Below are 27141 nucleotides of genomic sequence, written 5' to 3' on the forward strand. Positions count from 1 at the left end.
GGATTACAGGTACATGCCACCATACCCAGCTAATTTTTGTATTTTTAGTAGAGATAGGGTTTTACCATCTTGGCCAGGCTGGTCTTGAACTCCTGACCTCATGATCCACCTGCCTCGGCTTCCCAAAGTGCTGGGATTACAGATGTGAGCCACCACGCCTGGCCAATTTTTGTATTTTTAGTAGAGATGGAGTTTCACCATGTTCGCCAGGCTGGTCTCAAACTCCTGACCTCAAGTGATCTGCCCACCTCAGCTTCCCAAAGGGCTGGGATTACAGGCCTGAGACACTGCACCTGGCCTATTCTTCCCATTTTGGAGATGAAGAAATAGGCTCAGAGAGAGAAAAGGCGTAGAGGGTGACAGAGTCTCACCCAGGCTGCCTGGTTTGAGCTGGAGTGGCCTTCTCCCCCTAACCCTTCACTCTGGGATAGAGACTCCACCCATGAGTACTCACCCAGACAATGTGGTGGACACTGTAAACATCCGAGTCACCCATGTAGACACGGATGGCACGCAGCGTGAAGCCATACTTCTTGCCTGACCGCTGGATAGTGATGGGGGAGCGGAGCCCACTGACAGCTGGTGAGTAGTCCCGGCTGGGTGAGGAGTCCCGTGAGGATGGGTTGGAGGACAGAGATCGTGGCGACATGGGACTAGCAAGGGGTGAGCTTCCATGTGGGTCCACTACAGCCATGGTCAGAAGTCAGAATCAACAAGACACACGTCTCCCTGTATCTGCCCCTCCCTCCTCCCAAGTCTAAGTGGCAGATCAGTCTCTGATTGGTCCATTCTGGAGCCAATCACGATGGACAGGGAAATGCATCATTTTCATTGGTGTGTCCTGCCTGAGGCAGCCCCTCCCCTGCCAGCTGGGGTCCAGCATTACCTGCAGGAATCATGACAGATAAGGCAGTGGCTGAGGCTGACTTGATGACTTTGCCCCCAGTTCGAGAAGGCCTCTTCTCTACTGCCGCGTCCCCTGACATCTGCTGGTGCCGCGCCCGGCGCAGAACCAGGTCATTGGTAGCCCTTGGGCCTGATGCATCCCCATCCTTCGAGGGTGGGCAGAGGTCACCTGGGCGTGAGCGGTCAGCTGCAACAGAAAGTAGGTGTGTTAGGAATCAGTCCAAGACCAGGGATTTCCCACAGGCTATTTCCTTGTCTGGAATATTCTTCCCATTTTTTACCCCCGACAGACGGTGAGTTTCATCCAAGCAGGTAACCTGCATCCCGCATCGCTGCTCATACAGTGATACAGTCTGTATCTGTCTATATCACTAACTGACCATGGCACTGGGGTGTTTCTAATGTTAAAAATCCCAAATTGGGCCGGGCACGGTGGCTCAAGCCTGTAATCCCAGCACTTTGGGAGGCCGAGGCGGGTGGATCACGAGGTCGAGAGATCGAGACCATCCTGGTCAACATGGTGAAACCCCGTCTCTACTAAAAATACAAAAAATTAGCTGGGCATGGTGGCTCATGCCTGTAATCCCAGCTACTCAGGAGGCTGAGGCAGGAGAATTGCCTGAACCCAGGAGGCGGAGGTTGCGGTGAGCCGAGATCGCGCCATTGCACTCCAGCCTGGGTAACAAGAGTGAAACTCCGTCTCAAAAAAAAAAAAAAAAAAAAAAAAAAAAAAAAAAAAAAATCCCAAATTGGGCTGGGGGCGGTGGCTCACGCCTGTAATCCCAGCACTTTGGGAGGCCAAGGCAGGCAGATCACTTAAGGTCAGGAGTTCGAGACCAGCCTAGCCAACATGATGAAACCCCATTTCTAAAAAATACAAAAATTAGCCGGGTGTGGTGGCGCGTGCCTGTAATCCCAGCTACTCGGAAGGCTGAGGCATGAGAATAACTTGAACCTGAGAGGCGGTGGTTGCAGTGAGCCGAGATCACACCACTGCACTTCAGCCTGGGTGATGGAGTGAGACTCTGTTTCCAAAAAAGAAAAAAAATCCCAAATTGGAGTGTGAATAGTAGCGAGATCTTGCATAAACAGCACCAGGCTTATGGGATGCACAATATATGGGCAGTAGGACATTGGGGAAGGCAGCACGATAGGGCACTCACGGGCCTCAGAGTCCCCGGCGCTGGAGGTGCCTTCTCCTTGAGTCTCCTCTTTGGGGGCGCGTGCATCCAGCGAGCCAGGGGGATCGGAGCTGGGCCGGGGAGGCCTGCGCAGCCTGGCCTCATCCTCGTCCTCTTGAGGGGCGCTGAAGCGGCTGGGCTCCAGCAGCGCCGAGAAACGGCGGCGGGCGCCCAACGGGGGACTGGCCTCTCCCTCCAGGAAACTGGCCTCGGACGCGGAGAATCGCTTGCTGCAAGGAGGGGGTGTGGTCAGGGAAGACACGCCCCCTTCAACCCCAGCCCCCAAACTCCTCTATTCCCCTGCTCACATCTCCGGAGAGCCCCCTCTCCAGGTCTTCTCACGCAGGGTCAGGCCGCCCAGCCCCTCCCGCTTGCCGGCCACCTTCTCCTCGGGGCCCTTGGTGCTCGGCTCCCGCTTGCTGCTCCCTGCAGCCGCTATTGGGGTCTTGGGCTCGTGCTGAGACAACTGCTCCATGCTGCTATACACCTGTAGGTGGTGGTGGAAGGCAAGTCCAGTCCCGGGTTCCACCTTCAATCCAGAGCTAATCAGCTTCCTGGCACTGGATGCCCCGCAAAGCGCACTTCACCTTCCGAGGCCTGGCCTCGCCCAATTCTGCATCCCCACCGCACAAAGTTAGGCCCTGCAATTTATTCTAGGCTCTGCCCGCTACAATGCCCTGACCAATCTGCTCTCCACACAGCCCCATCTTCCCAGCAACCCCCTTAATTTAGCCTCTCCCAGCCTAGGCCCTGCACCCCTCTACAAGTTGCTTCTCAAAGCAAGACCTATGGCTTCTCTGTTACTAGAAAAAAATAGCCAGGCGCAGTGGCTCCAGCCTGTAATCCCAGCACTTTGGGAGGCTGAGGCGGGCGAATCACGAGGTCAACAGATTGAGACCATCCTGGCCAACTTGGTGAAACCCCGTCTCCACTAAAAATTCAAAAAAATTAGCCGGGCATGGTGGCGCAAGCCTGTAGTCCCAGCTACTCGGGAGGCGGAGGCAGGAGAATCGCTTGAAGCCGGGGGCGGAGGTTGCGGTGAGCTGAGATCGCGCCACTGCATTCCAGCCTGGCGACAGAGTGAGATTCCGTCTCAAAAAAGAAAAGAAAATGTAAAAGAAAAATAAATAAATTTGACATTTTGGGCTGTATGAAAAATAAATAAATAAACGAAAGCAAGACCTCGCAGGGCTTTGCCCCGCCCTGGCTGCTGGCCTCATTCCCACGTCCTGACCCCGCCCCGTCCAGACCTAGCCCCGCCCCACCATGGCCTCGTCTGCCGTACTGTCCTGATTCCTGTTAGATTCCACTCAATGCCAAAGGCCCGTCCCATAGACTCCCGAACCTGCCTCCCGCGTGGCCTTACCGCTCTCAGACCCCCGCCCCATCAATAACTTCCGGCTCTTGAGACCTTGGGTACCAGGGAAACTGTTTCTCACTATCTCTCCAAGCTCCATCCCTCCAGGGGTCTCGCCCTGTCCCACACCCAGCCTTGGCACACCTTGCTGAAGCGCGGAGAGCAGGAAGAGAACTGGCGGATTTCCACGGGCTCCTCCTCCGTCGTGTCATCCTCGTCATAGGAGTTCACGTGGTGATACCTGTCTGAGCGGGCTGGGGAGGGGGTATGGGCTGCGACTGTGGGTACGGCTTTCCTCTTCATATCACATCCCCACAGGAGCCCAGTCCTGGTCAAGCCAGGTCTACAGGTCTGCGGGTCAGGCCACCCCCCTGCCTCATTAGTTTATTTAATTTAGGCTCCGCTCCCAGACTAGGTCCTTGCCCCATTCTCAGTGGCACCGTCTAGCCCCACCTCCAAAGAGGCCACGCCCCCAGGTCACACCTACAGCGTTCTGCACCCTGGCCTCACCCCAGGCCATTTTGAACTCTAGCACCTCTCTCTAGCTCATATCCAGGCTCACCCTCATAACTCACCCCTGTCCAGGCCCCATACCTACCCCAATCTCAGGTTCTTACCTACATTTTAGCCAGAGCCCCACCCCTGTGTTAGCTCCGCCCCCACGTGGCCCCGCCCCCGAGAAAGTCCCGACCCCACCAAAAATACCGCCTTTGCACCTAGGCATCACATCGTGGTACCTAACCGGGCCCTATCCCAGGCTTTACTTACCCCAGGGTCCCTCTTCCCGGAGCCCACCCCTCGACCCAGGCCGTGTGCCTCGCGTCCCCGCTCACTGTCAAAGTAGCTAGTGTCATCTTCCGACTCTAGGTGGGGGATGAACTCGGCCTTCTGCCTCAGCAGCCCTGTCCAGTCCAGGTCTCGAAAGAAACTGTGCTGCTTCACCTCAAAAGCACCGCCTGGGAGGGAAAGAAATCCAGCCACAGCTGATGGCCGGCCCAGCAGCCCAGCCCGGAGCTCCATTTCTTCAGCCCCGAGGCCACAGCACAGGTTGGGCCTGGGGTTTTGGAGTCCTGCTCTCCATCACTGGGCCTTCTGCCCTCAGCTCCTCTGCATGGCGGACTTACCTGCCCCAAGCCTGACCAGAGGGTTGGTCTGCAGGAGGCTGGATATGAGGAGCTGGGCCTCTGTGGGAAGGGCCTCATCTCCCTCGGGCCACAGGATGTCATCTGCAAAACAAAATGGGACTTAGGGGTGTCTTTTTTTTTTTGAGATAGAGTTTTGTCCTTGTTGCCCAGGCTGGGGTGCAATGGAGCGATCTTGGCTCACCACAACCTCCGCCTCTTGGGTTCAAGTGATTCTCCTGCCTCAGCCTCCCAAGTAGCTGGGATGACAGGCATGCACCACCATGCCTGGCTAATTTTGTATTTTTAGTAGAGATGGGGTTTCTCCATGTTGGTCAGGCTGGTCTGGAACTCCCGATCCCAGGTGATCCACCCACCTCGGCCTCCCAAAGTGCTGGGATTACAGGCATGAACCACCGCACCCGACCTTTTTTTTTTTTTTTGAGACAAGATCTCACTGTGTTACCCAGGCTGGAGTGCAGTGGCACGATCATGGCTCACTGCAGCCTTGACCTCCAGGGTCCAAGGGATCCTCTGAGGGGTCACTCTTTAAGTCCCTGGAACCCTGGGCCAGTCCATCTCCCCGTGCACCCCATGCCCTACCCCTGCGCACCACAAAGCCACATACCACTGATAACCTGTCCAAATAGTTCCTCTGGCGTGTCTCCGAAGAAGGGCACACAGCCCACCAGGAATTCGTAGAGGATGATCCCCATGGCCCACCAGTCCACTGGCTTGCCATAGCCTTGACGAAGGATGACCTCGGGTGCGATGTACTCTGGGGTCCCACACACCTGGGGGCAGGCTGTCAGCCCACGCCCTGGCCACAGGAGGGCCCTCGAGGGAGAGCGCTGCCCCCCACCAGGCCCTGGGCCCCCGAGGTCCTGCCGGGTCACTCCACCCGCAGCGACCCCCATGCCCGCACACACACCTGTTTGTCCAGGAACTCCCGGGCATCCTTCTCGATGTGGCCTTCATACAAATTGGTGGTGAGGCTCATGAGCCCCATCTTGGAGAGGCCGAAATCCGTGAGCTTGATGTGACCCATGGAGGTGATAAGGAGGCTGCAGGCAGAGGCGGGGGTCTCAGGGACAAGGCCCTTTCACTCTGAATCCTGGCCTCCCGAGGAGCAGAGAGGAAGTGATGGGAAAGATCAAAGCTCACTTGTCAGGCTTGAGGTCCCGGTGCACGATGCCATAGTTGTGTAAATACTCCAGGGCTAGCACCGTCTCAGCAAAGTACATGCGGGCCATCTCTACGGGCAGCGCTCCGATATTCTTCAGCAGGGTGGCACAGTCGCCGCCTGCAAGCCAGGGAATGGGCCCATGTAAAGAGGGAGACATTCCTCCCTCTGGACATGTGCCATAGCCCCAACTTCTCATGTTATGTTGTATACCCATTTACAAATAAGGGAAACTGAGGCTCAGAGAGGAGCTTCCCTCTCTCCAGGTTCTCTACTGGGTTCTTCTTGTCCTGTTAGCCATCCTCCAAAGTTGGTGTCATCAGCTCATCTTATACACAAAGGGATGCAGACTCAAAGAGAGGCTGGGTCATGCAGGCAGTTGTTGGTGGAGGTGACATTTAGTTGAGGGACGAGGCTGCCCACTTATCAACTGCATCTGGAAGCACCTCTAACTCCTGATGTCTGAACCTTGACACTAGGAGCCTTAGATGCATATTCTTGGCCTTCTCCAGATTTTTTTCTTTTTGAGATTTTTTTTTTCTTGCTCCATTGCCCAGGCTACAGTGTGGTGGCAAAATCAGAACTCACTGCAGCCTCAACCTCTTATCTCAAGCAATCCTCTTGCTTCAGCCTCCTGAGTAGCTGAGACTACAGATGTGAGCCCACCATGCCCAGCTAATTTTTTAAAAATTGTTAAGTCTTGGGAGGCCGAGGCGGGCGGATCACGAGGTCAAGAGATCGAGACCATCCTGGTCAACATGGTGAAACCCCGTCTCTACTAAAAATACTAAAAATTAGCTGGGCATGGTGGCGTGTGCCTGTAATCCCAGCTACTCAGGAGGCTGAGGCAGGAGAATTGCCTGAACCCAGGAGGCGGAGGTTGCGGTGAGCCGAGAGCGCACCATTGCACTCCAGCCTGGGCAACAAGAGCGAAACTCCGTCTCAAAAAAAAAAAAATAAATAAAATTGTTAAGTCTGGGCATAGTGGCTCACACCTGAAATCCCAGCACTTTGGGAGGCTAAGGTGGGTGGACCACTTGAGGTCAGGAGTTTGAGAGCAGCCTGGCCAACATGATGAAACCCTATTCCCACAAAAAAATACAAAAGTTAGCCTGGCATGGTGGCAGTCATCTGTAATTCCAGCTACTTGGGAGGCTGAGGCAGGAGAATTCCTTGAACTCAGGAGGCAGAGGTTGCAGAGAGCCAAGATTGTACCACTATAGTCCAGCCTGGGTGACAAAGCAAGACTGTCTCAAAAAAAAGGTTTTTGTAGAAACAAGGGTTTCATTGTGTTGCCCAGGCTGGTCCTGAACTCCTGGGTTCAAGGGATCCTCCTGCCTCAGCTTCCCAAAGTGTTGGCCGCTGCACCTGTGCCATCACCAGATTTACTGTAAATGACATTGGTATTTCAGTCTATCAATATCTATTTCCTTTTCTTCTTACAAAGGCTAGATTTCCGGCCGGGTGCGGTGGCTCAAGCCTGTAATCCCAGCACTTTGGGAGGCCGAGGCGGGTGGATCACGAGGTCAAGAGATCGAGCCCATCCTGGTAAACATGGTGAAACCCCGTCTCTACTAAAAATACAAAGAATTAGCTGGGCATGGTGGCGTGTGCCTGTAATCCCAGCTACTCAGGAGGCTGAGGCAGGAGAATTGCTTGAACCCAGGAGGTGGAGGTTGCGGTGAGCCGAGATTGCGCCATTGCACTCCAGCCTGGGTAACAAGAGCAAAACTCCGTCTCAAAAAAAAAAAAAAAAAAAAAAAAAGGCTAGATTTCCTTCCAGGTCAGTATATAACCCAAGTTGCTCCAGTGAGTCAACCCTTGGAATTTTCACTTTTCCTATAAGAATTGCTAAGCTCATAGAATCTAACCTGAGATCTGCTAGATGGCAACCTTGCTACACGATGGCTTATCTAGAATGAAGCTCATATGTGGGAGTTCAGAGCCAAGAGATGGAGAGGTTCCTGATGGAATGGTTTGAGCACCTAGATCCAGCCGTTTGTAAAGGTAATATTGGTGTTTCAATCATCAATGACCAAGAAAGCCAATAAATTTATTTCTTTTTTCTATTATCTTTTCTGCCAGATTCTGCTGGGTTTCGGAAACTTTCTGAGGGTGGGGCCCAGGACTCTGCATTTGAGTACACCTATTGTGTACTCAGAACCCACCACAGAGATATTAATTTTTCCCCCTTCTCTCCACCTCCGCCATGACCCTGGACTAGAGCAGTCACCTACCTCCTATTCTCCTGATTTTGCTCTGCCCACAGGTGCCAAATGGATTTTCTTTTCTTTTCTTTTTTTCTTTTTTGAGACAGTCTCACTCTGTCACTCAGGCTACAATGCAGTGGCTCTATCTCAGCTCACTGCAAACTCCGCCTCCTGAGTTCAAGTGATTCTTGTTCCTCAGCCTCCGGAGTAGCTGGGAAAATAGGTGTGTACCAAGACTCCCAGCTTATTTTTGTAATTTTAGTAGAAACAGGGTTTCACCATGTTGGGCAGGCTGGTCGTGGACTCTTGATCTCAAGTGATCTGCGCACCTTGGCCTCCCAAAGTGCTGGGACTACTGTCATGAGCCCCTGTACCTGATCTCCAAATGGATTTTTTTTTTTTTTTTTTTTTTTGAGACGGAGTTTCGCTCTTGTTACCCAGGCTGGAGTGCAATGGCGTGATCTCGGCTCACCGCAACCTCCGCCTCCCGGGTTCAGGCAATTCTCTTGCCTCAGCCTCCTGAGTAGCTGGGATTACAGGCACGCGCCACCATGCCCAGCTAATTTTTTGTATTTTTAGTAGAGACGGGGTTTCACCATGTTGACCAGGATGGTCTCAATCTCTTGACCTCATGATCCACCCGCCTCAGCCTCCCAAAGTGCTGGGATTACAGGCTTGAGCCACCGTGCCCGGCCTAAATGGGTTTTCTTAACACATAAATCTGATCACGTCAAATCTACTTAAAACCCTCTAGCTTGACATGGTGGTGGCTGCCTACAGTTTCAGCTACTTGGGAGGCTGAGGTGGGAGGCTCGCTTGAGCCCAGGAGTACAAGGCTGCAGTGAGCTGTGATCACACCACTGCACTCCAGCCCCAACAACGCAGTAAAAACAAAACAAAACATGGCCAGGCGAGGTGCCTCGCACCTGTAATCTCAGCACTTTGGAAGGCCAAGGTGGTTGGATCATTTGAGGCCAGGAGTTCGAGACCAGCCTGGCCAACATGGTGGAAAACCCACCTCTACTAAAAATATGAAAATTAGCCAGATGTGGTGGCACACGCCTGTAATCCTAGCTACTCAGGAGGCTGAGGCAGGAGCATCGCTTGAACCTGGGAGGCAGAGGTTGTAGTAATCCGAGATCACTCCGCTGCACTCTAGCCTGGGTGACAGTGTGAGAATTCACCTCAAAAAAAAGAAAAGAAAAAACAAAAAACAATGCTCCAGTGGCCTTCTGTTCTCCTCAGAATGAACTCCAACGCCATTCCAGTCTCTGGAGCGCCCTCCTCATCAAGCACCCCTTGATCCTCATCTCCCCTCCCTTGCCTTGCTTGGCTTCAGCTCCCATGGGCCTCCTTGCCACTCCTCCAAATCCAAATTGTCATCTAAGAGACTTTGCACCACCAGGTCATTTATCCCATCATAACCCGTGCTCTAAAAGCTCCCTGCCTGCCCCCCCATCACCTTCTCCACCTTCATGGACCTCCTGTCCTCACTATGAAATGTCCTGGTCGGGTGAGGTGGCTTATGCCTGTAATCCCAGCACTATGGGAGGCCAAGGTGGGCTGATCACCTGAAGTCAGGAGTTCAAGACCAGCCTGGCCAACATGGTAAAACCCTGTCTCTACTAAAAATCTAAAAGTAAGCTGGGCACGGTGGTGGTGCACCTGTAGTCCCAGCTACTAAGGAGGGTGAGGCATAGGAATCACTTGAGCCCGGAAGATGGAGGTTGCGATGCACCAAGATCACGCTACTCCACTCCAGCGTGGGTGAAAGAGGACGACTCCATCTCTAAATAAATAAATGAAATGAAATGAAATGAAATGTCCTTGTCTCCTTTGGCTTGCTTTGTTTGTTTAATGCCTGTCTATACAAGCCAGAATGGAACCTCCCTCCATGACGGGGAGATGTCTCTGCCTGGGCCCCTTCTGTGCCACTGGCACCTAGCACAGCATGTGACATGAGGGAGATGATAAGGAGGCATTTGTTGAGTGACTAGATGGCTGACTGGAAGGCTTGGAGGCGGCACAGCTGAGGCTCCAGGGGTCATGTGTGTGTCCTCATAGCCACACCATGTGTGCTTTTGAATAACAGATGGCTTAATATTTTGGGTGAATACATGCACACATGAATTGATTAAAAACAATACATAGCCGTGCACTGTGGCTCACGCCTATAATACCAGCACTTTGGGAGGCTGAGGCAGGAGGATTACTGAGGTCAGGAGTTCCAGACCAGCCCGGCCGACACGGTGAACCAGTGTCTCTACTAAAAATACAAAAATTAGCCAGGTGTGGTGGTGCATGCCTATAATCCCAGCTACTTGGGAGGCTGCGGCAGGAGAACCGTCTGAATCTGAGGGGGCTGAGGTTGCAGTGAGCTGTAACCATGCCACTGCCACTGCACTCCAGCCTGGGCGACAGAGTGTGACCTTGTCTCAAAATCAAAAAAAGGTAATGGACAGATGGACATGGAATAATAGATAAATAGGGCATGGAATAGTAGATAAATAATAGATAAATCTGCCAATGCAGATTGACTGATGGTGAGTGAGTGGATGATAAACAGATGAACAAATGAAGAGATAAATATATTCAAAGGCCAGGCACAGTGGCTCACGCATGTCTATAATCCCAGAACTTTGGAGGCTGAGGCAGGCGGATCACCTGAGGTCAGGAGTTTGCGACCAACCTGTACAATATGATGAAACCCAGTCTCTACTAAAAATACAAAAAATTAGCTGGGCATGGTGGCGCGTGCCTGTGATCCCAGCTACTCCAGAGGCTGAGGCAGGAGAATCGCTTGAACCTTGAAGGTGGAGGCTGCAGTGAGTCAAGATTGAGCCATTGCACTCCAGCTTGGGCAACAAGAGTGAAACTTCATCACAAACACACACACACACACACACACACACACACACACACACACAATTAGCCGGGCATGAAGGCACACGCCTGTAATCCCAGCTACTCGGGGAGGCTGAGGCAAAGGCTGCAGTGACCGAGGTCATGCCACTGCACTCCAGCCTGGGTGACAGAGGGAGATTCCATCTCAAAAAACAAATAAATAAAGAAGGATGGCTAAAAAACAGCTATACAGGTTCGACCAGCTGGACCTGCCCCTGGGTTCTTCCTCAGAACACAGCCTTTACATTTTGTTGTTGTTGTTGCTGAGATTGAGTCTCACTCTGTCACCCAAGTTGGAGTGCAGTGGTACAATCTCCGCTCTCTGCAACCTCTGCCTCCTGGGCTCATGCAATTCTCCTGCCTCGGCCTCCAGAGTAGCTAAGACTACAGGGTACATGCCATCACACCTGGCTAATTTTTGTATTTTTAGTAGAGACAGGGTTTCACTACATTGGCCAGGCTGGGCTCAAACTTCTCGTCTGAAGTGACCCACCTGCCTCTGGGATTACAGGCGTGAGCCATCTCACCTAGCCAGTTTTTTTGGGTTTTTTTGTTTGTTTGTTTGTTTTGAGACGGAGTTTCACTCTTGTTACCCAGGCTGGAGTGCAATGGCGCGATCTCCACTCACCGCAACCTCCGTCTCCTGGGTTCAAGCAATTCTCCTGCCTCAGCCTCTCGAGTAGCTGGGACTACAGGTACGTGCCACCATGCTCAGCTAATTTTTGTATTTTTAGTAGAGATGGGGTTTCACCTTGTTGACCAGGATGGTCTCGATCTCTTGACCTGGTGATCCACCCGCCTCGGCCTCCCAAAGTGCTGGCATTATAGGCATGAGCCACCGTGCCTGGCCTTTTTTTAAAAAAAAATAACAACAGACCAGGCATGGTGGCTTGCACCTGTAATCCCAGTCTTTTGGGAGGCCAAAGTGGGTGGATCACCTGAGGTCAGGAGTTTGAGACCAGCCTGACCAATATGGTGAGATCACATCTTTACTAAAAATACAACAGTTAGCTGGGCATGGTGGTGGGCACCTGTAGTCCCAGCTACTTGGGAGGCTGAGACAGGAGAAATGCTTGAACCAAGGAGGCAGAGGTTGTAGTGAGCTGAAATCATGCCATTGCACTTCTGCCTGGGCAACAGAGCAAGATTCTGTCTCAAAAAATTTACAATGACAACAACAAAAATAAATGTACAATGAAGTCCTAGTGTAAACTCTGGACTTTAGTTAGTAATAATATCACTATTAGTTTATCACTTATAGTAAATGTCCCGTACTAACACAAGATGTAAATAAATATGGCAAACTGGAGGGAATGTGGGAGAGGGTATGTGAGAACTCTATGTGCTAACTCATGAATTTTTGTGTAAACTAAAACTTGTCTAAAATAATGAAGTCTTAATTTAGAAAAACAGGCATATCATGGTAAACAGACATACGGATGGATTAAACAGATGGACAACCACATAGACGGATGGATGGATGGATGGATGGATGGATGGATGGATGGATGAATAAACAGACATAGGCTGGGCGCGGTGGCTCATGCCTCTAATCCCAATGTTTTGGGAGGCTGAGGTAGGGTGATCTCAGACTAGCCTGCGTGAAGTGGTGCAATCCTGGCTCACTGCAACCTTCACCTCCTGTGTTTTAGTGATCTTCCCACTTCAGCCACAGGAGTAGCTGGGATTATAGGAATGCGCTGTCTGGCTAGTTTTTGTATTTTTAGTAGAGAAGGGGTTTCGCCATGTTGGCCAGGCTGCTCTCAAACTGCTGACTTCAAGTGATCTGTCCACTTTGGCCTCTCAAAGTGCTGGGATTACAAGAGTTAGCCACCATGCCCAGCCTAAAAAAAGATTTGTTTTTTTAGATGGAGTTACACTCTTTTCCCCAGGCTGGAGTGAAGTGGCATGATCTCAGCTAACCGCAGCCTCCACCCCCACTTTTCAACAATTCTCCTGCCTCAGCCTCCTGAGTAGCTGGGATTACAGGTGCCCACCACCACACCTGGCTAATGTTTTGTATTTTTATTAGAGACACGGTTTTGCCAGGTTGACCAGGCTGGTCTCGAACTCCTGATCTTAGGTGATCCACGTGCCTCGGCCTCCCAAAGTGCTAGGATTACAAGCATGAGCCACTGCGCCCGGCTTAAATTTTTTTTTTTAAATTAGCTGAGTGTGGTGCTCCATATCTGTCGTACCAGGTATTTGGGAGATGAGGGTGGGAGAATTTCTTGAGCCCAGGTGTTTGAGGCTGCAGTGAGCTGTGATGACACCACTACACTATATCCTGGGCAACAGAGTAACATCTTGTCTCAAAAATAAATAAATAAAATAAAACAGCCCTGGCACAGTGGCTCATGCCTACAATCCCAGCACTTTGAGAGGCCCAGGCAGGCAGATCACTTAAGGTCAGGAGTTTGAGACCAGCCTGGCCAATGTGGCGAAACCCTGTCCCTGCTAAAAATAGAAAAATCAGCCAGGCCTGAAATCCCAGCTGTTTGGGAGGCTGAGGCATAAGAATCTCTTGAGCCTAGGAGGCGGAGGTTGCAGTGAACCAAGATCACGCCACTGCCCTCCAGCGTGGGTGACAGAGCAAGACTCTGTCTCAAAAAATAGATCAATGAATAAACAGATAAATAAAATACAAATAAACACGGTCATGGATGTATGGATGGAAAAACAGATGGATTAGCAAATCAATAGACAGAAGGATGGATGGATGGATAATGGGTCATAGAATGAATGTATCTATATTGAATGAAATGAAAAATAAATCCATAGATGACTGAATAAATACATAAGTGAAATGGAGGGATGACTCAATGATGGGAGAAATAAATAGGTGGCTAAACATACAGGCTGATGAATCAATGTAGTGACTGTGGCTCAGGCAGGCCACCCGCAGCCCTGATTAGTGAGCATGGCCCCATCTTCCCTGCAGCCCCGCAGGCAGCCACACCTTCCACATATTCCATGACCATGCAGAGATGGCGCCGGGTCTCGAAGGAGCAGAACATGCCGACCACAAACGGGTTCTCGGCGAAGGTGAGGATGTCGCGCTCCACGAAGGCCTGCTGGATCTGGTTGCGGAGGATCAAGTTCTGCTTGTTGATCTTTTTCATGGCAAAGCGCTGCCGCGTGTCACGGTGCCGCACCAGGTAGACGGCGCTGCAGGGGGAGAGAGCGAGGACCGGCCGTCACCTCCGAGACACCCGGCCTCCGCCACCCTCCCCCCGCCAGAGCCCCGGGTGGCTCACCCGTAGGCACCGTTGCTTATGAGCTTGATGGTGTCAAAGTCATTCTCCCCGGGTGGTTTCTTGGCCTTGCTGCTGCGGCCCTTCAGGGGAAAGATGGAGACCGCCACCGTCATCATCATGAGAGTAGGATGCTTATTATTTCACTTTACACATGGGGAAACTGAGGCACAGAGAGGATGAGGGAGTCCTTCATCCAAGTGCCACAATGAAAGAGAAACAAAGTTAGGACTTGAACCCAAGGCTGACTCTGAAGACAAATTCCTATCTTCTTCCATTAGGAAAGATAGCAGGAAACCTACAAAATAGTCAACCTAATATATAAAATATATATAAATCAGTATCAGAAGCCTAACAATTGAAGAGAAAAAAGTGGGTGAGGTAAAACAACTACACTTAGAGCTTTTTCGTTGTTGTTGTTGTTGAGACAGAGCCTCTCTCTTGCCCAGACTGGAGTGCAGTGAAGCTATCTTGGCTCACTGCAACCTCAACCTCCTGGGTTCAAGGGATTCTCCTGGGCTCAGCCTCCTGAATAGCTGAGCTTACAGGTGCATGCCACCATGCCTGGCTAATTTTTGTCTTTTTAGTAGAGATGGGGTTTCACCATGTTGGTCAGGCTGGTCTTGAACTCCTGACCTCATGATCTGCCTGCCTCAGCCTCCCAAAGTGCTGGGATTACAGGCATGAGCCACCATGCCCAGCCTTTTTTTTTTTTTTTTTTTAGATAGGTTCTCACTCGGTTGCCCAGACAGGAGTTCATGGTGCAATTCTAATCATGGCTCACTGAAGCCTCCACCTCTTGGGCTAAAGTGATTCTCCTGCCATAGCCTCTCAAATAGCTGGGACCACAGGCACATGCCATCATGCCAGGCTAATCTTAGTATTTTGGTTTTGTCATCTTGCCCAGCCTACTCTTGAACTTCTGGGCTCAAGCAATCTGCCTGCCTTGGCCTCCCAAAGAGTAGGAACTACAGGCATGAGCCATTGCAACCAGCCAGAGTTACAGCTCTTAAACATACTAAGATTCTTGGCCAGGTGCTGTGGCTCATGCATGTAATCCCAGGACTTAGGGAGGCCAAGGCAAGAGGATCACCTGAGGTCGGGAATTCGAGACCAGCCTGGCCAACATGGTGAAACCCCATCTCTACTAAAAATATAATTAGCCTGGTATGGTGGTACATGCCTGTAATTCCAGCTACTAGGAGGCTGAGGCAGGAGAATAGCTTCAACCCAGGAGGCAGAAGTTATGGTAAGCCGAGATCTCATCATTGCACTCCAGCCTAGGCAACAAGAGCAAAACTCCATCTCAAAAAAAAAAAAAAAAAAAAGATTCACAATCTCACTTATAATAACAGAAAGGCAAATTACAACTACCACAAAATACCATTTTTCACCTAGCAGACTGGGGGAGAAAACCCAAAATCTGACACCCTCTATGTGCAAAGATGTGGGTAAACATGCCTTACTGTTGGGAATGTAAACTAGTGTTTGGTACAGATCAGAAATATAAATAAATGTTCCCTCTGACTCAGCAATTTCACTTTTGAACTTATGCTACAGATATGATTGCACATGTGAAAAATGGCATATGTACGATCTTGTTCATTGTGACACTGGAAATAATAATCTATATGTTTATCTATAGGAAATTAGCTAAATAAACACATGTGGCGCAGTTATGTAAAGAAACATTGTGCCACTGTTAAAAATCATGAGAAAATGCTCTGTCTATGGATTTAGAAAGTTCTCCAAAGTAATTTTATTTATATATATATTTATTTTTGAGATGGAGTCTCACTCGGTCACCAGGCTGGAGTGCAGTGGCATGATCTTGGCTCACTGCAACCTCCACCTCCTGAATTCAAGCGATTATCCTGCCTTAGCTTCCTGAGTAGCTGGGACTACAGGCAGGCATCACCATGCCAGGGTAATTTTGCATTTTTAGTAGAGAAGGGGCAGGTACCCAGTATCACAGGACCACTCCCACTCAACTGGTTCCATCATGGTATTATTAGAACTTCTTCTTTTTTCTTTAAAATTTGTTTATTGATTGATTGATTGATTGAGATGGAATTTTGCTCTTCTAACCCAGGCTGGAGTGTAATGGCACGATCTTGGCTCACCACAAGCTCCAACTCCCGAGTTCAAGCAATTCTCCTGCCTCAGCCTCCAGAGTAACTGGGATTACAGGCATACATCACCACGCCCAGCTAATTTTTGTATTTTTAGTAGAGACAGGGCTTCCCCATGTTGGTCAGGTTGGTCTCGAACTCCCATTCTCAGATGATCTGCCCGCCTCGGCCTCCCGAAGTGGTGGGATTACAGGCATGAGCCACCGCACCTAGCCAATTTTTTTTTTTTTTTTTTTTAAGTTGAGACACGGTCTTGCTATGTTGCCTAGGCTGGTCTCGAACTCCTGGGCTCAAGCAATTCTGCCATCTTGGCTTCCCCAAGTGCTGGGATTAAGGCATGAGCCACTACACCCAACGCTAGAACTTCTGACTTTTCAAGAGAAAGACCAAACACAGGTTTTGAGGCAAAATCTTTCCATTTTTATAGTTTGCTTCTTTTTTTTTTTTTTCTTTTTTTTTTTTTTTTGCGATTGAATCTCACTCTCTCACCGAGGCTGGAGTGCAGTGGCACAATATTGGTTCACTGCAATCTTTGTCTCCCAGGTTCAAGCGATTAACCTGCCTGAGTAGCTGAGATTACAAGTGGGCACCACCATATCTAGCTAATTTTATGTTTCTTTGTTTGTTTGTTTGTTTGTTTTGAGACAGAGTCTCTCTCTGTTGCCCAGCCTGGAGTGCAATGGCCCAACCTCGGCTCACTGCAACCTCCGCCTCCCGGGTTTAAGTGATTCTCCTGCCTCAGCCTCCCAAGTAGCTGGGATTACAGGTATGCACCACCACGCCTGGCTAATTTTATGTTTTTAGTAGAGATGGGGTTTTAACAGGTTGGCCAGGCTGGTCTCGACATCCTGACCTCTAGTGATCCACCCACCTTAGTCTCCCAAAATTCTGAGATTACAGGTATAAGCCGCTGCCTCCAGCCCAAATTTTTGAAAAACACTAGGCAGTTCAGAGAAAACACATGTATTGCCATTGGGGTAGACATCTCCACTAGACATCTGGAATATCTGCCAAAATGTGGCTGGCCTGGGAATAGAATTGGCAATTTTCCCCATGTTGAGCTGCCATTAACATATACAGCCAGTTAGCTTGCTTGAAAGCCCATGCAGGATTCTTTAATAAGTTAAACATGTCTTACCAATAAATGCAGAGTAATTAAAAAAAAGAAAAAGAAAAAGAAGTTAAACATAGAGCTCCCAGCCGGGCATGGCAGTTCATGCCTGTAATCAGCACTTTGGGAGGCCAAGGTGGGCAGAGCCAGGAGTTCAAGACCAGCCTGGCCAACATGGAGAAACTCCATCTCTACTAAAAATACAAAAATTAGCTGGGGGTGGTGGTGCATGCCTATAATCCCAGCTACTCGAGATGCTGAGGCAGGAGAATCCCTTGAACCTGGGAGGTGGAGGTTGCAATGAGACAAAGTCAACTACTGCCCTCCAGCCTGGTGACACAGCAAGACTCTGTCTCAAAAAAAAAAAAAAAGCATATGACCCAGAAATTCCACCTCTAGACGTATACCCTAAAGAACTCAGAACAGTTGCACAGCCAAATATTGTATACCCATGTTTGTAGGAGCACTGTTTACAACAGATGAAAGATGGACAACCCAATGTTTACCAGTGGATGAATAGATCTATCCATTCAATGGAATATTATTCAGCCATAAAAAGCAATGAAGCAGTAACACATGCCACAACGTGGATGAACCTCAGAAACATTATGCTAAGTGAAATAAGCCAGACACAAGAGGCCACAGAGCATATGATTCCATTTATATGAAATATCCCGAAAAGGCAGATCCACAGAGAGAGAAAATAGATTAGTGGTTGCCAGGGGCTGCAGGAAGGGAGGAACAAGTAGTGAGTGCTTAATGGGTGTGAGGTTTCCCTTTGGAGTGATCAAAAGTTCTGCAACTATATAGATTTAATGGCTGTACCACATTGTGAATGTAAGAAATGCCACTGAATTGTTTGTTATTATTATTTTCTTTTTCTTTTTTTTTTTTTTTTTTTTTTGTGATGGAGTCTCTCCCTGCTGCCCAGGCTGGAGTGCAGTTGCACAGTCTTGGCTCACTGTAACCTCTGCCTCCTGGGTTCAATCAATTCTCCTGCCTCAGCCTCCTGAGCAGCTGAGATTACATGTGCATGCTACCATGTCCAACACATTTCTGTGTTTTTTTTTTTAATCTTTCTTCTATGAAAAAATTTTTCTTTTTTTTTTTTGAGACGGAGTTTCTCCCTTGTTACCCAGGCTGGAGTGCAATGGCACGATCTCGGCTCACCGCGACCTCCGCCTCCTGGGCTCAGGCAATTCTCCTGCCTCAGCCTCCTGAGTAGCTGGGATTACAGGCACGTGCCACCATGCCCAGCTAATTTTTTGCACTTTTAGTAGAGACGGGTTTTCACCATGTTGACCAGGATGGTCTCGATCTCTCGACCTCGTGATCCACCCGCCTCGGCCTCCCAAAGTGCTGGGATTACAGGCTTGAGCCACCGCGCCCGGCTCTTTTTTTTTTTAGATGGAGTCTTGCTCTGTAACCCAGGCTGAAGTGCAGTGGCACAATCTCAACTCACTGCAACCTCTGCCTCCCGGGTCCCAGTTCAAGCAATTCTCCTACCTCAGCCTCCCAAGCAGCTGGGATTACAGGCACGAGCCACAATGCCCAGCTAATTTTTGTATTTTTTAGTAGAGATGGGGTTTCACCATGTTGGCCAGTCTAGTCTTGAACTCCTGACCTCGTGATCCACCCTCGGCCTCCCAAAGTGCTGGGATCACAGGCATGGGCCACCCTGCCCGGCTTATTTCTGTATTTTTAGTAGAGATGGGGTTTCACAATATTGGCCAGGCTGGTCCTGAACTCCTGATCTTCTGATCTGTCTGCTTCAGCCTCCCAACAATGTGCTGGGATTACAGGTGTGAGCCACCGCACCGAGCCTAATTTCATTTTTTGAGACAGGGTCTCACTCTGTTGCCCATGCTGAAGTGCTGTGGTGTGATCATGGCTTACTGAAGCCTTGACTTCTTGGGCTCAAGTGATCCTCCCACCTCCACCTCCAGAGTAGCTGGGAATACAGGGGCTCACCACCATGCCCAGCTGATTTTTTATGCTGCCCAGGATGGTCTCAGATGCCTAAGCACAAACGATCCTCCTGCCTCGGCCTCCCAAAGTACTGGGATTACAGGCTTGAGCCACTGTACCCAGCCCCAAATTGTTCATTTTAAAACAGTTAAAAAGCTAAATTAAATTTTATGTTTCATGGATTTTAACATGACAAATAAGAGGTCACAGAGGAAGAGCTATTATTAATCCCATTTTACAGATGGGAAAACTGAGGCTCAGAGTGCAGACCAAGATATCCACACACCCTAAGGGCAAAGAAGCTGGAGATGAGCCCCACCCTACCATCCCAGGAACCAGGGTACTGACCGCTTGGCCACCCAGCCTTACCTCGGAGAGATCGTCTTGCTCAGGGGTGTTGGAGCCACCGCTGTCCTGTTCTTCCAGGTGCACCACATCTAGGGAGGGACTGAGAGTCAGCACAGGCTGGGATCTGGGCCTGCTCACCCTCCATCCCCCTGGGCCCACCAGCCGGCACCTGGAAAGGGGTCACGGGTGAGGCCCAGCTGGCGGATGATGTAGCGGGGGATGTCCGTCTTGACAAGGTGGCCCTCCTTGGCGTGTCCCTCGGCTGCCTCCAGCAGATGGTAGAATTCCTCAGGGTTGAATTCCTGAGGTGAGGCAGGACAGGGCTCGCCACAGGCTCCCAGGTTTCCCCCACCCGCCCCAGTGCATGCCCAGCCTTCTCACCAGGCACTCCAGCAGCCTCGCAGGGCGTGAGATGATAATAAGCAACTTCTTCACCAGCTGAGTGACGAAGGCCACCTCCAAGCTCTCAGAGCGTTCATAAGCCTGTGGCAGGGGACACAGGGGGACAGGGCTCACGGACACCCTGCTTCAGCCCAGTCCCTCTCTCAGCCCTTTGCAGTACACACTGCTGCTACTGTCCTGTTTTACAGACGAGGAGACTGAGGCCCAAGCCACACAGTAAAAATAATGAGGCTGAGTGTGGTGGCTCACACCTGTAATCCCAGCACTTTGGGAGGCCAAGGTGGGTGGATCACTTGAGGTCAAGCATTTGAGACCAGCCTGACCAACGTGATGAAACCGTGTCTCCACTGAAAATACAAAATTAGCTGGGCATGGTGGCAGGTGCCTGTAATTCCAGCTACTCGGGAGGCTGAACAGGAGAATCACTTGAACCTGGGAGACAGAGGTTTCAGTGAGCCAAGACTGTGCCACTGCACTCCAGCCTGGGCAAGAGAGCGAAACTCCATCTCAAAAATAAAATAAAATTAAAATTAAAAACACAAAAACTAGCTGGGCATGGTGGTGTGCACCAACGTGATGAAACCGTGTCTCCACTGAAAATACAAAATTAGCTGGGCATGGTGGCAGGTGCCTGTAATTCCAGCTACTCAAGAGGCTGAGGCATGAACCCAGGGGGCAGAAGTTACAGTGAGCCAAGATTGAGTCACTGCACTCCAGCCTGGGACAGAGCGAGACACCATCTCAAAACAAAAGCAATAACAAAAAAAAAAACGAACAACAAAACCATAGTAAGACCCCATCTCCACAAAAAGAAAATTAGCCAAGTGTGATAGTGTGCACCTGTAGTCCTAGCTACCTGGGAGGCTGAAGTGGGAGAACTGCTTGAACCCCGGGGGCTAAGGCTGCAGTGAGCTGATTGTGTCACTGCACTGCAGCCTGGGTGGCAGAGAGAAACCCTGTCTCAAAAACAAAAAAGAAAAAGAGGCGGGGCATGGTGGCTCAGCCTGTAATCTCAGCACTTTGGGAGGCAGAGGTGGGTGGATCACTTGAGGTCAGGAGTTTGAGACCAGCCTGGCCCACATGGTGAAACCCCTTCTCTACTAAAAATACAAAAATTAGCTGGGTATGATGGCACACACTTGTAATCCCAGCTACTCAGGAGGCTGAGGCAGGAGAACCGCTTGAACCCAGGAGGTAGAGGTTGCAGTGAGCCAAGATCACACCACTGCACTCCGGCCTGGGTGACACAGTGAGTCTCTGTCTCAAAAAAAAAAAAAAAAAAAAAAAAAAAAAAAAAAAAGAGAGAGAAAGAAAAAAAAAAAAAGAAAGAAAAGAAAGAACTAATATCTTATTGTAATACTTGAAAAACCTAAAATTAGTGCCAAAAAATCTATCATAAGCAAAATATCAAAATTTAAGCCAGATGTGGCGGTGCATGCCTATAATTCCAGCTACTTAGGAGGCTGAGGCAGGAGGGTTGCTTGAGCCCAGGAGTTCAAGATCACGCTGGGCAACATAGAGAGCCCCCCATCTCAAAAGAAAAAAAAAAAAAAAAAGAAAGAGAGCCAGTCATAGCTCACGCCTGTAATCCCAGCACTTTGGGAGAAAGAGGTGGGCAGATCACAAGGTCAGGAGTGCAAGACCAGCCTGGCCAAGATGTTGAAACCCCATCTCTTAAAAAAAAAAAAAAAAAAAATCCAATGGTTTCAATGAAAATATTATTGATTAGTTTGCTTTCATTAAAACCACAACCAAAGACAATTTTTATTCTATTTCCAGTCGATTTCCCAGCCTCTAGGCTAGAACCAGGCGCATAGTAGGTGCTTAATAAATATTGGTAGGGGCCAGGCGAGGTGGTTCACACCTGTAATCCCAGCACTTTGGGTGGATCACCTGAGGTCAGGAGTTTGAGACCTGCCTGGCCAACGTGGTGAAACCCCGTCTCTACTACAAATACAAAAATTAGCCAGGTGTGGTGGTGGGTGCCTGTGACCCCAGCTACTCAGGAGGCTGAGGCATAAGAATTGCTTGAACCATGGCCGGGCGCGGTGGCTCAAGCCTGTAATCCCAGCACTTTGGGAGGCCGAGGTGGGTGGATCACGAGGTCAAGAGATCGAGACCATCCTGGTCAACATGGTGAAACCCCGCCTCTACTAAAAATACAAAAAATTTAGCTGGGCATGGTGGCACGTGCCTGTAATCCCAGCTACTCAGGAGGCTGAGGCAGGAGAATTGCCTGAACCCAGGAGGCGGAGGTTGCGGTGAGCCGAGATCGCGCCATTGCACTCCAGCCTGGGTAACAAGAGCAAAACTCCGTCTCAAAAAAAAAAAAAAAAAAAGAATTGCTTGAACCTGAGAGGCAGAAGTTGCAGTGAGCTGAGATTGTGCCACTGCGCTCCAGCCTGGGGGACAAAGTGAGACTCTGTCTCCAAAAAAGTTAAAAATTTGAAAATAAATAAATAAATCTTGGTGGAATTAATGAATCATCATCAAGTGATCCTCCTCCCTCAGCCTCTCAAGTAGCTGGGTAAACAAGTGTGTGCCACTACATCTAGCTGATTTTTTTTAAACTTTTTTTTTTTTTTTTTTTTTGAGACAGAGTTTCGCTCTTGTTACCCAGGCTGGAGTGCAATGGCACAATCTTGGCTCACCGCAACCTCTGCCTCCTGGGTTCAGGCAATTCTCCTGCCTCAGCCTCCTGCGTAGCTGGGATTACAGGCAGGCGCCACAATGCCCAGCTAATTTTTTGTATTTTTAGTAGAGACGGGGTTTCACCATGTTGACCGGGATGGTCTCGATCTCTCGACCTCGTGATCCACCCGCCTCGGCCTCCCAAAGTGCTGGGATTACAGGCTTGAGCCACCGCGCCCGGTAAAAAACTTTTTTTTAATTGTTTTAGAGATGGGGCCTTGCTATGTTGCCCAAGGTGGTCTCAAACTCCTGACCTCAAGCAATCCTCCCACCTCAGCCTCCTAAGTACCTGGGACTGTGGGTGCACGCTACTGCAAATGGACATTCATGCATCAGTTTACACAACATGTGTTGAGCACCTACTCTGTGCTGGATATCGTTCCAAATAGCAGGAACATAGCAGTGAACAGAACACAAAACACCCGCCCGCCCCCACCACCTATGGGGCTGACGTTGGAGAAGGAGAGACATGAAACAAAATAAGCAAAAATACACAGTATGATGGATGGTGCTGGGTGTCAAGGAGAAACTAAGGAGAAAGTGGATGATAAAAGTGAGCAGAGTTTAAAATTTTATTTTATTTATTTTTTGAGATGGAGTTTTGTATTTGCTTATTTTTTGAGACGAAGTTTCACTTTTATTGCTCAGGCTGGAGTGCAATGGTGTGATCTCAACTCACTGCAACCTCCGCCTCCCAGGTTCAAGGGATTCTCCTGCCTCACCCACCCAAGTACCTGGGATTACAGGTGCCTGCCACTGCGCCCAGCTAATTTTTGTATTTTTAGTAGAGACGGGGTTTCCTCATGTTGGCCAGGCTGGTCTTGAACTCCTGACCTCAGGTGATCCACCCCCCTTGGCCTCCCAAAGTTTTAGGGTTACAGGTGTGAGCCACCATCCCAGGAAGAGTTCAATATTTTAAATGGCTAGGGGCCACCTAAGAAGCCACCTGGGAAGGTGATACTTGAGCAAAGACCTAAAGGAAATCAGGGAGGTGAAATTCCTGCCTCTTCACTCGGGAAGGGAACATTTCCACCCCCGAGTCCTCAGCTCCGCGCCAGTGCCTGGCACATGGTAGGAGCTCCCTGAATGGATGTGGGGTAAAGCAAGGGGTGCATTGGGCATATTTGGGGGTGCCGAGCCTGAGATCGGCCTAGTCTCCCTGTGCACTCACGTCTTGAAGGAGCTTCTCCAGGTTTTCCTGCAATTCGTAGAAGTAGACGGTGGTGATGAGGCCGTCGCGGGACTTGGTCAGGCAGTCCCGGGCCAGCTCGATGATCTGGTGGTGGATGAAGCTGAGCACGCCGTCGGCCAGCGGCAGAACGCTGTCGGGTTCGTAGGCGCGGGCGAAATCGCGCAGCTTCTCCTCCATCTGCGCGGTGGCCTGCGGGAGGGACGGAGGGGCGCGGGGCTGTGCCGGGAGGCTGTGGCCGCCGGGAGCCTACGCTGCGCACGGAGGCCGCCAGGGGACGCGCGGGGATAAGGCGAGCGAGAGTCCAGGCCGCCAGGACACCCTGCGACCGCCTTGGTTCCCGCCTCACCTTCGGGAACCTCTCCTTGTAGACATGATTCATCATCACGATTTCGTTGTCGTAGGAGGAGGGGGAGCGCCCGGGGCTGCGGGGAGAGAAGCCCATTCTGTCCTGTTCCCTGTCTCCAAGCCCGCAGAGAGGCCCGCCCCGCCCTCTGGGTGTAGCCCGTTTATTCGCGGGGAGAGGGGTCTCTCAATGCACCAGTCCTCAGATCACCACCTTGGTGCGAAGGAGAAGGGATGCCTGCTCACCTGAGGCTCCGCGAGCGGGGCCGCACGGCTGGGGAGCGACGGCCACCATCCTCGTCTGTGATGCTCTCGGTGCTCCCAAAGTGTTTGGAGAGGAAGTGGAGCTCGTCCACCGTGGGCTGGTAGGGCAGCTGGTGCAGGCGCTCCTGGGAGGAGCAGGAGGACTGGGGAGAGGGGCGGGGCCGGGGTCAGAGCCACCGTGGGCCCCCCCAACAGCTCGGGACCCTGAGCTGGGACTCCCAGGGCTGATGGGGCCACTGGGCAAGGCCAGGATCAGGACCTGATTTATGATTCTTGGATCCAGGGTCCTGGCTGGGACTTTTGGCTACATACAGGTGGACAGGGACAGACAGGGGTGGAGACAATGAGTCTGTTAAAGCTTGGGTCAAGTCATGAGCCTCCTCTGTTCAGAAGAGGAGTTTTTTTTTAGTAGAGACAGGGTTTCACCATGTTGGCCAGGCTGGTCTTGATCTCCTGACCTCAGGTGATCCATCTGTCTCTGCCTCCCAAAGTGCTGAGATTACAGAAGTGAGCCACCCCACCCAGCCGAGTTGGCTTCTTTGATGGTCCTTGGACAAGCCAGGCAAGCTCCTTCCTCAGGGCCTTTGCAGTGGCTTTTCTGCTTGGAACACATCTACTATGAATTCTTCCTTCTCATCCTTCAAATCTTTGCTTCAATGTCAGCCCTCAGGAAGACCTCCTCTGAACACACACCCTTTATTCCCTATCCCTACTCTATCTTGTTTCCCCTTGCTTTATTATTATTTTCATTATTATTTTAGAGACAGGGTCTCCACTGAGTACAGTGACTCACGTCCCAGTGCTTTGGGAGGCGAAGGCAGGAGTATTACTTGAGGCCAGGAGTTTGACACCAATCTGGGCAACATGGTGAAACCTTGTCTCTATTTGTTAAAATTATTTAAAATTAGGCTGGGTGCTGGGTGCAGTGGCATGTGCCTGTAGTCCCAGCTACTTGGGAGGCTGAGGTGGGAGGACTGCTTGAGCCTAGGAGTTCTGGGCTGTAGTGCGCTATGCTGATAGGGTGTCCACATTAAGTTCAGCATCAATACGGTGATCTCCCAGGAGCAGGGCACCACCAGGTTGCCTAAGGAGAGGTGAACTGGCCCAGGTCAGAAACAGAGCAGGTCAAAACTCCTTAGCTGATCAGTAGTGGGATCGTGCCTGTGAATAGCCACTGCACTCCAGCCTGGGCAACACAGTGAGACCCCTGTAGGGGGGAAATCCCGCAAGTGCCATGGCAAGGGTCTAAAGCCTCAGCCTGTTCCCATATAAATATTGATTCAGAAAAGAATTAGAAATATAAACGCAGTTATTCCTTTATATAATCATATATAATCTTATAGTTGTTACTTATAATCATAAAGATATATACTCAATATAACCTTTGATTATACTAATGACTATCAGGTTATGAAGCATGGAACTGAGGTGACATTGTGAACAAAGTGATGCTCTGAGCCCTCTGTTACGTCCACATAAGGGTTGCTGGAGGGCACCTCAGCTGTGCAGCAGCGCCAGCGCTGGGAAAGCGCCTGCTGTAGGCCGGGCACAGTGGCTCAAGCCTGTAATCCCAGCACTTTGGGAGGCCGAGGCAGGTGGATCATGAGGTCAAGAAATCGAGACCATCCTGGTCAACATGATGAAACCCCGTCGCTACTAAAAAAAAAAAAATACAAAAAATTAGCTGGGCATGGTGGCACATGCCTGTAATCCCAGCTACTCAGGAGGCTGAGGCAGAATTGCCTGAACCCAGGAGGCGGAGGTTGCGGTGAGCCAAGATCGCGCCATTGCACTCCAGCCTGGATAACAAGAGCAAAACTCCGTCTCAAAAAAAAAAAAAAAAAAAAAAAGAAAGCGCCTGCTGTTTCGCCAGTTAGGGGAGGAGATGTCCAAAATGACTGAGATGTCTCCTTCCTGGGGGGAGTTAGGAGAAAACTCCGCTTCTCCAAGCTCTTGTGGCAAGGCCTGACGACTGTCAGGGAAGCCCGGAGACATCCGGGGGCTTAACTGTGTCTATGTGACGCTGTGCTTCAGCGGTCACGTCCCATGCCCACTCTCACGCCCTGCTTCTGCACCTGATTTCTCTTTTTCTTAAAAAATAAGAATTAATAATGGTAACATAATCTTAGTGTCCTTGATATTTCTGACAAATATGCAAAGAGAGCTGAAGCATCAGCTTTTCTCCTCTCCTCGGCTATTTGAAAGTCTTGGGCCCTCTATCTTCAAGACACGTAATTTACCTGACCCTATCACCGACCACCAGTACCTCACCCTGCCTTCTCTGCCCCCTGCTTTGTACTCATTAAAAGTCAGAGTGTCCAGGCACTCGATGCCACTGAAGGTCTCCGAGCTTTGGTTGGCAGTGAACCCCCAAGTCCAAACCCTTTTCTCTATCTCTGTGTCTGTGTCTTTTATTTCTATAGTTTCTCATCTCTGCACCAACAGGAAGGGGCTCACAGAACCCTATAGGGCTGGACCCTATAGACCCCGTCTCTTTATATATATATATATATATATATATATATATATATATATATATATAAAATAAAATTGGGCCAAGCGCGGTGGCTCCAGC

At 50.2% G+C, this 27141-nt stretch overlaps 1 protein-coding gene across 3 annotated transcripts in view; it reads right to left on the bottom strand.

The window, feature by feature from the left end:
* Window positions 1-27141, bottom strand: part of MAST1 (microtubule associated serine/threonine kinase 1) — a 45905-nt gene that overhangs the window by 4904 nt on the left and 13860 nt on the right. For all 3 annotated transcript variants that reach the window (XM_010329466.3, XM_010329465.3, XM_074384557.1), the window contains 18 exons: window positions 24549-24709; window positions 24307-24382; window positions 23940-24149; window positions 20057-20158; window positions 19845-19977; window positions 19697-19764; window positions 14120-14199; window positions 13822-14030; window positions 5730-5868; window positions 5497-5629; window positions 5194-5359; window positions 4569-4670; window positions 4278-4400; window positions 3589-3698; window positions 2396-2574; window positions 2070-2317; window positions 887-1093; window positions 455-684 (listed from right to left, as the gene is read on the bottom strand). In XM_010329466.3, coding sequence (XP_010327768.1) covers window positions 455-684; window positions 887-1093; window positions 2070-2317; window positions 2396-2574; window positions 3589-3698; window positions 4278-4400; window positions 4569-4670; window positions 5194-5359; window positions 5497-5629; window positions 5730-5868; window positions 13822-14030; window positions 14120-14199; window positions 19697-19764; window positions 19845-19977; window positions 20057-20158; window positions 23940-24149; window positions 24307-24382; window positions 24549-24709 — 2676 coding nt within the window. The remainder of the gene's footprint in view (window positions 1-454; window positions 685-886; window positions 1094-2069; window positions 2318-2395; window positions 2575-3588; window positions 3699-4277; window positions 4401-4568; window positions 4671-5193; window positions 5360-5496; window positions 5630-5729; window positions 5869-13821; window positions 14031-14119; window positions 14200-19696; window positions 19765-19844; window positions 19978-20056; window positions 20159-23939; window positions 24150-24306; window positions 24383-24548; window positions 24710-27141) is intronic.

This window comes from Saimiri boliviensis, chromosome 14 (assembly GCF_048565385.1).
Source record: "Saimiri boliviensis isolate mSaiBol1 chromosome 14, mSaiBol1.pri, whole genome shotgun sequence".
NCBI classification, from domain to species: domain Eukaryota; kingdom Metazoa; phylum Chordata; class Mammalia; order Primates; family Cebidae; genus Saimiri; species Saimiri boliviensis.